This window comes from Hemitrygon akajei, chromosome 15 (genome assembly GCF_048418815.1).
Source record: "Hemitrygon akajei chromosome 15, sHemAka1.3, whole genome shotgun sequence".
NCBI classification, from domain to species: Eukaryota; Metazoa; Chordata; class Chondrichthyes; order Myliobatiformes; family Dasyatidae; genus Hemitrygon; species Hemitrygon akajei.
This window is the reverse complement of record NC_133138.1, coordinates 48,126,704-48,137,596: the sequence shown is the minus strand read 5'-3', so window position 1 is coordinate 48,137,596 and position 10,893 is coordinate 48,126,704. Positions and strand designations below refer to the sequence as shown.

The following is a 10,893-nucleotide window of genomic DNA, read 5'->3' as shown; positions in this document are numbered from 1 at the left end:
GACAATAAGGTGCAAGGCCCTGACAAAGTAGATTGTGAAGTCAGTACTCTTGAATAAACCTCATAGATTGCAAAAAATGAACTATTGATCTCTCAAACTATCTCACCACATCTATTGCACTTTATTTTTCTACCAGCTCTGCATGTTCTCTGTAAATATAACACTCTGATAGAGGTATACAAACTTATGAGGGTAAATGCAAACAAGCTTTTTCCAATGGGTTTGGTTGTGAATGCACCTAGAGGTCATGGGTTAAGGGTGAAAAGTGAAATGTTTAAGGGGACCATGAGGGGGACTCCTTCACTCAGAGGGTGGTGAGAGAGTGGAATGAGCTGCCAGCACAAGTGGTGGATGTGGGTCAATTTCAACATTTAAGAGAAATTTAGACAGGTACGTGGATGAAAAGGGTTTGGAGGTCTATGGTCAATGGGACTAGGTAGTTCAATGGTTTGGCACAAATGAGATGGGCTGAAGGACCTGTTTCTGTGCTGTAGTGTTCTATGGCTCTATGCTTTAGCCTTCTGGTTTAGTAGCAGTTAAATTAAAATACCAAGCTTGATGGGTAACAGGAATGTTTCATCAGCAGTGTGATTCTACAACTAGGCCAAATTATTTCTGCTGGTCCAGTTAAGATGGTTAACTTATATTCATTAATGTTCATAATATACAATGGAGCAGGGGTTGGTTATGATAGGGGTAATAAATATTAAGAGGAGGTGGTAAAGTTCATTCTCAAGATGGTCATTACCTGGCTGTTTTAAGGTATGACTGTTATTATCTACCAAACTGAGGTACAAATCACCGTGGAATCTCCAGTTAACATTCCCACTTCTGACATAATGGAAGAGAACGCCATTGATGAAACAGCCATCATCAATCCAGGATATTGATCCAGGGCATGTCCCTAAGAAACACCTGGAATGATATTCCAGGGCTGAGATTATTAGCCTCCAAAATTTGAACAACCTTTTTTAAAATCTGAGATGTGAATCCAGCCATTGCTCGACATTAATTTTACAGAAACCACAAGTATTCAAGTGATGCCATGATGTCATTTCACTTTTGAAATTTTTTTTGTCCATGTTTGAGCCAAGGCCGAAATAGGATAATGCATCTGAGTGACTCTGCAGAACACCCACTGTTCCCACTTAGCTTTGCTGGTGCGTGGCTGCGCAGTAACTGAAATCACACTGCAAACTTAGCATTTGTTGCTGTGCAGCTCGAATGTTCTTTTATATCATGCTTTGTTAAGGTGCCTTGCAGTTTTCAGGCCATGTAAAGATATCCTTCTCAGAACAATGGCTGCTTCACGCAGCTGTAAAATAAATTAGAGGAAACATTGCTAACATAGGATTTACGTATTGGTGAGCAGGTTACTGTCTAGAATTCTTCCAGTTCTGATGAAACAAATTGAAGCATTGAAAGTAACAGTCCTCCTAGGTGTTGACCAACCTCTGAATTATATCCAATAATTTTTGTTTTATTTTGGCATTTTATTCATTTAATTTCCCAATCTGCTGAGGTGGAAGTGAACTCACGTCTCCACATTCTCTACATAGGTTTCTTCTAGTTCTTCTACTTAGTTACATATATAATCACTGCACAACCATGCACTGCCAAACAGCACCAGGGAACCGGCATCAATCCTGATCTTGGTTGTTCAATTCTGATCTCAGATGTTCAATCCTGATCTCAAATGTTATTTGATTCTGATCTCAGATGTTCAATCCTGATCTCAGATGTTGGCTTTATGCAGTTTCTACATCCTCCCTGTGAATGCATAGGTCTCTTCTGGGTGCTCTGATTTCCTCAAAGTTATGATGGTTGGTCAGCTAATTGTGCCATTGTAAGTTGGACCTCGGTGGAATCTGTGAGATGCTGATGAGAATGTGGGAAGAATAAGCAATGGACTAAGATAGGATTATTTTAAATGGGTGGATACTGGTTGGTACAGATTTAGTGTGCAGAAGGGCCTGTTTCCACTCTCCTCCCTCTATCATTTTATCATTCTATGAGTCTGTTACTGAAGTTATGGCTGATTTCATGAATTATGTACTTACTAACACATTAGAAGGGTGGAGGTGATTTAAGGAGGCTTATTAGAGGAAGGGGAATGGGGTGGGTGCAAAACCTATTGTGGTTTTTGCAGCAGGTCGACTCTGCAATCCCCTTTGTAACAGTCTTATTCGTTGGCTGTTTATGGCATCTATTATGTTGAAATTGTTTCTCCTATTTCTTCCAAAAGAGTGAATTTTCAGAAAGTGCATAAATGTTGTTTTAATATCATAAATACTGCTTTATGAGTACATTTCTATGCAGCTACATTCATAACTGCAATTTTAAATGTAGCTTTTCACAAAGATGCCTCTCTTTATATATTTTTTTAAATTTAAAGGAAAATTGCTGGCCTTGTGCAGCAACTGATACAGAGTAGCTTTTCACACCTTTTTTGCAGTTGGCAGCTGGAAAGGAAATAGTCAGATACAAATGAATGTATGTTCCATGGTTAACATTTACCACAATGTCTGAACAAAATTAATTTACTTTCCATTTGTCTACCTTGGGTTTTGTGTCAACCTTCCTGAGTGTTGTTGGACCTACACCCAAACATGGGATTGAGAAAAATTCCACACACCTCAGTCTGAAAGTGGGCTGTATACCACTGTATGCAGATTCTGTGTTACTCTTGCAGTCATGTTGTTGATTTGTTTATTTCAACCAAAAATCCTGGCCAGCAGTGGCATATAAATTGTGAAACCATGGGACTTATCAATGAAAGTAGCAGCAGGTACTTGACCATTTTCTTGTGGAGCCTGTCTTACCCCGATTTTATACGGCATTAGTACTATCACTATTTGCTTGCACTAAACAAGATATATCAAAACCACACAGAAGTGGTTTTGAAACATCTATAAAGAATCACGGGACATTTCACCACTTTAGAAACTTCAGAAACTGAAAGGGAGTGGAGGAAAAGTGGACAGTGTTAATTTGATAAATAAGGTCTACAGATTCTGCAGATGCTGGAAGTCCAGAATAACAAGTACAAAATGCTGGAGAGAAATGGAGTCAATGTTTTTGGCTGAGACCCTTTGTCGGTACTGGAAAGGAAGGGGGGGAGAAGCTGGGATAAGAAGGTAAGGGGAGGGGAAGGAGTACAAGCTAGAAGGTGATTGGTGAAGCCTGGTGGGGGAGGGGGGGGGATGAGGTGAAAAGCTGGGAGGTGATAGGTGGAAAAGGTAAAGGGCTGAATGAGAAGGAATCTGGTAGGAGAGGAGAGTCAACCGTGGGAGAAAGGGAAGGAGGAGATACAACAGAAGGAGGTGTTGGGCAGGTGAGGTGAAGGGGTGAGAAGGGAGCGAGAATGGGGATTGGAAGAAAAGAGAAGGGGAAACGATGAGAAACTTATCGGAAGTCAGATAAAATGGCTGCCCAGACTGAATACAAGGTGTTATTCCTCCAAACTGAGAGTGGCCACATTGTGACAGTAGAGGAGGCCATGGACCAACATGTTGGAATAGGAATGGGGTTTGGAATTAAAATGGTTGGCTATCAGGAAATCCTGCTTGTCGTGGACAGAGCGAAAGTGCTTGACAATTCTCCCTATCTACATCAGGTCTCTCCAATGTAGTGGAGGTCGCACTGGAACACTAGATTCGGGATGCTGTTGGCTTGTGTCTACTTCTTGCATGTTCTCTGTCTCTCATCTGCACAGTGGCTTTTTTGGTCTTTTTTAATTGGGTTATTGGGGTCTCTTGCTTTGTGGTTGCCTGTAAGCAGAGAAATTTCAAGGCATATAATTGCTACATTCTTTGATAATAAATGAGCTTGGAATCTTTGAATCACAAAAGCAGTCATCACTTTCTTACCAGCTTTTCTTACCTTTCTGTCATGTGAAAATTCATAATGTGCTGTTTTAAAATCTAAGCAGACTGCAATAAGGATACAAAATGCTGGCAGAACTCAGCAGGCCAGACAGCATCTATGGGAGGAAGTAGTGCTGACGTTTTGGGTCGAAACCCGAAGGCCCGAAACGTCGTCACTACCTCCTCCCATAGATGCTGTCTGGCCTGCTGAGTTCTGCCAGCAATTTGTGTTTTTATTTATTTCCAGCATCTGCAGATTCACTCGTGTTGCAATAAGGATAATATCTTTATGACAACTCTGTTTACCTCTCTAAAATTTCAGTCAAGGAAGTTAAGCATGCTTCTCTTTAACAAATAAAAAAAATATAATTGGAACTATCTAGTGATCTGTCTACCACCAATGTTATGCTGATTGGAATAACACATATTTTTAACACTTTCTTTTTAAATACACAATGTTTCACTGTCAGTATTCTATTCACCTGGCATCATGCCTTTGCACAGACAGAATTGGAAAAATATGGTCAGAAGTTCAGCCATTTCCTCCCTTGTTTCTCTGTGACGTCATTACTGCCCCATACCACATTGTATAAAGTCTCTCTCTTATCACTTCTACACATTAGAAGCATCTTGCACTGAAGGGGAAGTAACTGTATCAATAACAGAATGTTCAGCAAAACCTCAGTCACTGTGCTCTCACTCATCGTTCTGTGTCTTGTATTTACAGACGGTAAGATATCTTTAATATCGAGATTTTTTAATATCCTGAACAACGCTAAATTTGCTATTGTATAAATTATTATACAGATGCATTTTAAATGAATGTCAATTACAAAATTAATGATTGAATTCTAAAAACTTATATTTTTCTTTGCAGCTCTCCCTCGCCTAACGAAACAGAGACGGTGCAAATGCATTAGCTTAATGGACTCATTGTCGGAAAACATGAAAGTCACCAACATTAAAGTTTTCTTTAAGCAACCTTTTTGTTCAAACATTGAAATCATGTAAGTCACCATCTTGCTAATACATCTTAATATTTATGAAACAGTTTAAGATAGAAATAGTTTTGATTTTAATTGCACTTAATTTCTTTCTAGTGTCAATTTGGAAAATAAGAAAAGAGTTTGCTTGAACCCCAATGCTGCAGCAGGGCAAGCAATTGTTGCTTCTATGAGAAAGTAAGTATATGGCAAATTTAAGCGCTTGAAGTTTAATATAAAATTGGGAAGTTTTGGTCACTTATGTCAGTATAATCTTGTTGAAATAGGCTAATCCAACACAAACAGTTTGGGAAATTTACAGATGATTTACTTTTAGAATCTACTTTTAGATACGTTTGGAATTATAGAGCACAGAAATAGTATCTATGGACCCACCTTATTCATGCCCACTGTGATATATAACTACACTAAATCCCTATTAGATGTGTCAGGTCCATAACCTTTTCTGCCTTGCCTGCCTACACATCTGTCCATACTCACGATCATGCAACATGTTCAGATTTTTCATAACTGTTTATATTTGTGCAAGATTCAATCAAGTCCAGCTCCATTCAGAAACATTTGGCAGATTCCATTGGCAGTGTTACTCAAGAGAGAACTCTTCAAATTGTATTTGTTTTCTTTCACTTATTGCTATTGCAGATTTTCTTTCTGAACCAAAAAAAAATGTTGAATTCACTTGGAAGTGTAGAGAATTGAAAGTTTGGGTAGGATCTGAAGCAAACTATTCTATTTTGAGGGTGTTGTGTACCTGGACACACTACCTGAGAAAGTGGTGGAATCAGAGATACCAACAGGACTTGAGAAATATTTAGACAAGCATCCAGCTATGGGAAAAAGGGTTAATGTTTATGGGTGGCCACTGGTCAGAGTGGACGTGGTAGGCTGATTGGCATGTGCCCATGCCCTATGATCCTATGCTTAAGTTATGACATGATTCAGAACTGGTTCTTTAGACCATTTCAGTGACTTTTAAATTGAGTAACTCAAAGAATAAAATTTACTTTATAAAAATTCTTATCTCTAACCTTTCCACTGAACTAATAAAAACGGCAAAGTGAAAATGCTCTCTATCCTAGGAAACAGCCCTTCTTAAGACAAATATTGATTACAATACTTCTTTACAGGAAAGGAAAACATTGAACAACCTCTCTACCAAACAATGGATCGTGTTGCTGTCTGAACAGGACTATGATGCACACATTTAAAATTCACCTCTGCATCATTAGTGAAGCAAAGCTTTAATATGTGTTTTAAATTTTCTTAACACATTCAATAAACTGGAATGTCTGCAGTAAAAAGGCAGAGTAAACTCTGTCAGCTTATCATTTCATATGTGGAGCTGTAATGAAGATTAACCCAGTTTCTAGTCACATTTTAAAAACTTTATCATTTGAGGTTCCATAATTGAACTGATACTGATTATAAAATAAATAAGCTATTTTTGATTATAAGAGCTGAAAAATATTTGTTACTATTGTCATTTATTGTTAATTTCATATTAAAATGTTTTTTTCATTTTGATATTTTCTTCATTTATATTTCATTGTCCATGGCAACTAGTGATGCTTTTATATGAGATCAATTTATCTGCTATTTATGTATGCAAATAAATGATGCAAAGTCCAGAATTGTTGTAATGTTTCTCTATATTAAAGGCTGCAATTATAATATTGATAATCGTTTGTGCTGTATTCTTGTATTAAATACCCAAACAGTCAAAGATAACAAATGCAGGATTCATTAAGGTTCCTTGAAAATTAAAATGTTGTAACAATGTCCCACAGTTCTATTTAGAACTTATTCAGCATCATTTGAATCAGCACAAGAAATAACAAGAATAAAGGAGGGCTCTTGCAGGTGGAAAATTTTGTCAGATTTACCACTAACTTTCAGAAAATAAAATCTACTCTGTGACTACAAATAAATTACCAGTAAAATATTTTCCTATTCTTGGCAAAATATCAATAGGAGATTCTAATTGTTAAACAGTGCAGCATTCTCACCCTTTATCATATAATCGTGGGTTCCAGCACTCCTTAGGTGTAGAATTATTTTCTTGGTAGCAGTACTGACAGAGAGTTAAAAGTACTGAAAGCATCTTTTACTGGATGACTCTTTAAACATATGTCTTATCTGTCTTCATAAAAGGATACTAAACCCTTTCATAACAGTATTCTAAAAGAAACTTATAGTTTCTTCTCGTGTCTTGTGCAAAATTACACCGATATGCAAAAGCAGAAGATCTGTTCATTTATCTCTGTTGTTTCTGAAGCTGCTGTGCTTAAGCAGGCAATATTTTCCAATTACAACAGTAACTCTCTCTCTCTTTCTCTCATATACTTAGTAAATATAAAAATGGAAATTTGTTAAGCAAGTACTCAGGAATACAACAATTTCAGAATTGTTTAAGTGTTGCTTCCAAGGTGTATCATAACATGTAATGAAATACAGAGTAATTTATGATTGAGTATAGACACAAAAGTCTAGGCTGTTCCACTGCATTCTGTGGAAGTGCTTCACTTCTGGAAAGATCTCTTTTCCAGGTGAAACATTAAGTTAAGGCCTCATTCGCTGAATGAGACTGGACACAAGACTCTAGTACAGTTCCAACGAGCATTAGGACAGTTATTTCTGGTGTTCTGTCCGATACCTATCTCTCAAACAAGATCTAAACAGCATTTGATCATTATCACAGTGGTTTGTGGAAGCTTTCTCAGTGCAAATGGCTGCTACGTTTCCTATGTTGCTAATGTAGCGGTACTTCTAAAGTTTTTTTTAATATAAAACTTTGGGCTTTTCTGAAAAGGATATAAAAGATGCTGTACGAAAGCTGGTGGTTTGCTCAATTTAAGGCAATCATATAAACATATAACATGCAAAGTATATATTTATGTGTTAAGCTAATAATAAATTTAAGTCCAATTATTATACATGATGAGTTTTGTCTTAAATATAATGGGCAATTTTTAATATCACACTTAGAAGTTTAATAATTCAAAACAAATTACTTGATAGATCTATAGATCACTTGTAGATTACAAGGAGGATTTTTTAAGGATATTGTCACAAAAATATATCATCCAGAAAATTAATCCGATTTTTTTTTAAATGAACCAGTTTCCTGCCACCTGACCACTGAATTATGTGAGAAATGCAGACCAAATTATTACAAAATCATATTGTTACTACCAATCATATCTTACTATCAATATATAAGACCAGAAGATATAGGAGCAGAATTAGACCATTTGGCCCATCAAGTTTGTTCTACTATTTCATCATGGCTGATCTAATTTTCCTCTCACCCCCAATCTCCCGCCTTTTCCCCATATCTATTCATGCCCTGACCCAAGATAGATCCCAGAACAACTTTGCCCACAAAACAGCTAAAACATTTTACAGCTGACTAAGCCACACTTTAATTGACTGTCAAATCTATCTATAACTTTGATGCCTGGGAAATTCAGCCCCAAGTAACCCTAAACACACCATATAATACCATTAACATACACTGTCTGTAAAATTTATTAACTTCAGTGGAATGGATTTCTGGGGCAAACTGGTATACATTAGCCCGTTCATGATGTTCAATAGTCAATCGTTATTAAAATTAATGTTATGTTAAAATTATTCAAATTATTAAAATTATTAAATACTGCTAAAACAAAAAAAATACAGTTTAGAACAGATACAGGCCCTATTTTTAAACTTTATAATACAAAATGATTAATATTATTCAATTACTTAATAATGTAAATTATACCCTGCTCCTCTATTGTTATTTCTGCAACAGGTTTAACTTTGTGTAGGTTCAGGAAGTAGATCCCTTAGCTTGATTGCTAAGAAATTCTTTAACTTTTCACTCCATCACAAGACTTCATATTTTGTATAAAATCCCAAATTTCAATTCTATATCTGAAGAACATCAAGCAGTTTGCATAGATCTGTAGAGAAGCCCCTGCACTGTAGGCTGGTTCATTGTAGGCTAAAGCCCATGGGATCCGAGGCAAGCTGATGGTTGGGTTCAGAACAGATTTGGTAATTGGAGGCAGAAGCTGGTTGTACAGAGTTGTTTTCCTGTTAGGAAGTGTGTGACCAGTATGTACCACAAGGATCGGTGGTGTTGTGGATAGCAAGGTAAATTGACTTAGGCTGTAGCATGATATCATATCAAAGAAAGCAAATCAGGGTGTTTAAGGAAGTCTATAAAATTATAAGGACGGCAAATTACAGTTTTAATAAACACTGGTAAGACTGCACCTGGAGGACTGTGTCCAGATCTGGTCACTGCACCAGATGTGATTGTGCTGAAAAAGGAGATTTACCAGCATGTTGATTAGTCTGAAACATTTCAGTTATGTGGAGAGATTGAGTAGGCATGAAGGGAGTAGCTCGGGTAGGTAGTGAGAATATTTTTCACTTGGTGTGGTAGTGAGAGTGAGAATAGTTTTCACTTAAGTATAAGGGTATGAGTATAAGATGAGAGGCAGGGGCTTTAAAGAAGAGCTGGGAGGGAGTTTTGCACAGTGGTTGGAAGCTGGAACATGCTGACTGAGGAGATAGTGTAGGCAAGTACTTTCACAACATTTAAGGTGCAGCTAGACAAACAGTTGAGTTACCAAGATGGAAACTTATGGTCCAAGTGGGGGTAAATGAAACAGAAAAAGCTAAATAACATGGTTTGTATGGACATGGTCGGCTGTTTCTGTGCTGTACAAATATATCACTCTATGATAATTCCCAACAATTCCTGACCTGGTTTAGAAGTCACTGGGTTACTTTACTAGTATTTTGCTTGCTTTTCTGTAAACCTGCAAGAAGATTCAAGATCAAGATTCAGGAACTTGAATCCCTCCACACCCCAACCACCACTACTTTATCACCTAACGTACAGACTCTCCTCTGCGTAGTGTCACCCTATGGAGGTACAATCAATCTGTGTATATAAGCTATCCTATGCGTTTATATTCATTGTGTTTTTTTTTTGTTATTGTGTTCTTTATCCTATTGTGCATTTTTTTGTGCAGTCCTCTTTACACCTGCCTACTGGAAAAGACATTAAACAATCTTGAAACTTCAGGAATATGAGGAAAGAATGAGAAAGTGGGTCTGATTGGATTGCTCATCATGGGAAACATGCAAGTCAAAGAGTCCAAATAGTGTTTTTTAGTGTGTACTATACTAAGCTTCTACTTTACTTAGGTATGGAGGACTATGTCAATAAGAAAAAGGGAATGAAAAACCATGACCTTTTTATTGAAAAGTTGAACAATAATAATTAGGACTTAATCTGTCTGTTTAGCCTCCCAGTACTTGCTTCATTCAGTTAGGGATATCTAGAAATGCACCTTTTCATGTTCAATAATATTATGTGTTCCTTTGTCTCTACAAAATAGAATTAACTACTTCTAAATACTTTTGTGAAGTCAAATATGAAGATGATACAAAATATTATTTATTTACAAATGTAAGAAATAGAAGTAGGTGTAGACCGTCCAACCACACATACTTGCGCTGCCGTTTAGTAAGATCATGGCTGATATTTCATCTCAGTGCTTCCTTTTTGCATTAAGGTGCAACATACAGACTGTCTTGTAAATTGATTTCAGTTGTATTTATGTACAAAACATCCACCTTGCTCTGAAAAGCATCAACTTCAATCTCTCATCACTTGAAACTACCATGCCTTTCTCTTTTTCTACCAAAGCAGGTGACCTCACGTTTATCCACCTGCCACATATTTGTTCACTCACTTAACCTATCTACACCCTGTGGCCACTTTATTAGGTACACCTGTGTACCTGCACATTAATGTTAATATCTAGTGAGCTGATTCTGTGACAGCAACTCAATGCATAAAAACATGCAGACGTGGTTAAGAGGTTCAGTTGTTGTTCAGACCAAAGATCAGAATAGGGAAGAAATGTGACCGAAGTGACTTTTGACCGTGGAATGATTGTCGGTGCCAGACGGAGGTGGTTTGAGTATCTCAGAATCTGATCTCCTGGGATTTCACACAC

At 37.1% G+C, this 10,893-nt stretch overlaps 1 protein-coding gene across 1 annotated transcript; it reads left to right on the top strand.

Annotated features, from left to right (window-relative positions):
- Positions 1 to 4,481: 4,481 nt before the first annotated feature.
- Positions 4,482 to 6,544, top strand: LOC140739593 (interleukin-8-like). The gene is made up of 4 exons (XM_073067992.1): positions 4,482 to 4,596; positions 4,744 to 4,873; positions 4,967 to 5,047; positions 5,998 to 6,544. The coding sequence occupies exons 1-4, from the start codon at positions 4,533 to 4,535 to the stop codon at positions 6,011 to 6,013; spliced, it is 291 nt and encodes a 96-aa protein (XP_072924093.1). The 5' UTR covers positions 4,482 to 4,532; the 3' UTR covers positions 6,014 to 6,544.
- The last annotated feature ends 4,349 nt before the right edge of the window (positions 6,545 to 10,893 follow it).

Coding starts and splice junctions, on each gene's coding strand:
- LOC140739593 (XM_073067992.1), top strand. CDS start 4,533: ATGTTCAGCAAAACCTCAGTCACTGTGCTCTCACTCATCGTTCTGTGT. Junction 4,597..4,743: donor GTGTCTTGTATTTACAGACG/GTAAGATATCTT, acceptor TTTTCTTTGCAG/CTCTCCCTCGCCTAACGAAA. Junction 4,874..4,966: donor TGTTCAAACATTGAAATCAT/GTAAGTCACCAT, acceptor ATTTCTTTCTAG/TGTCAATTTGGAAAATAAGA.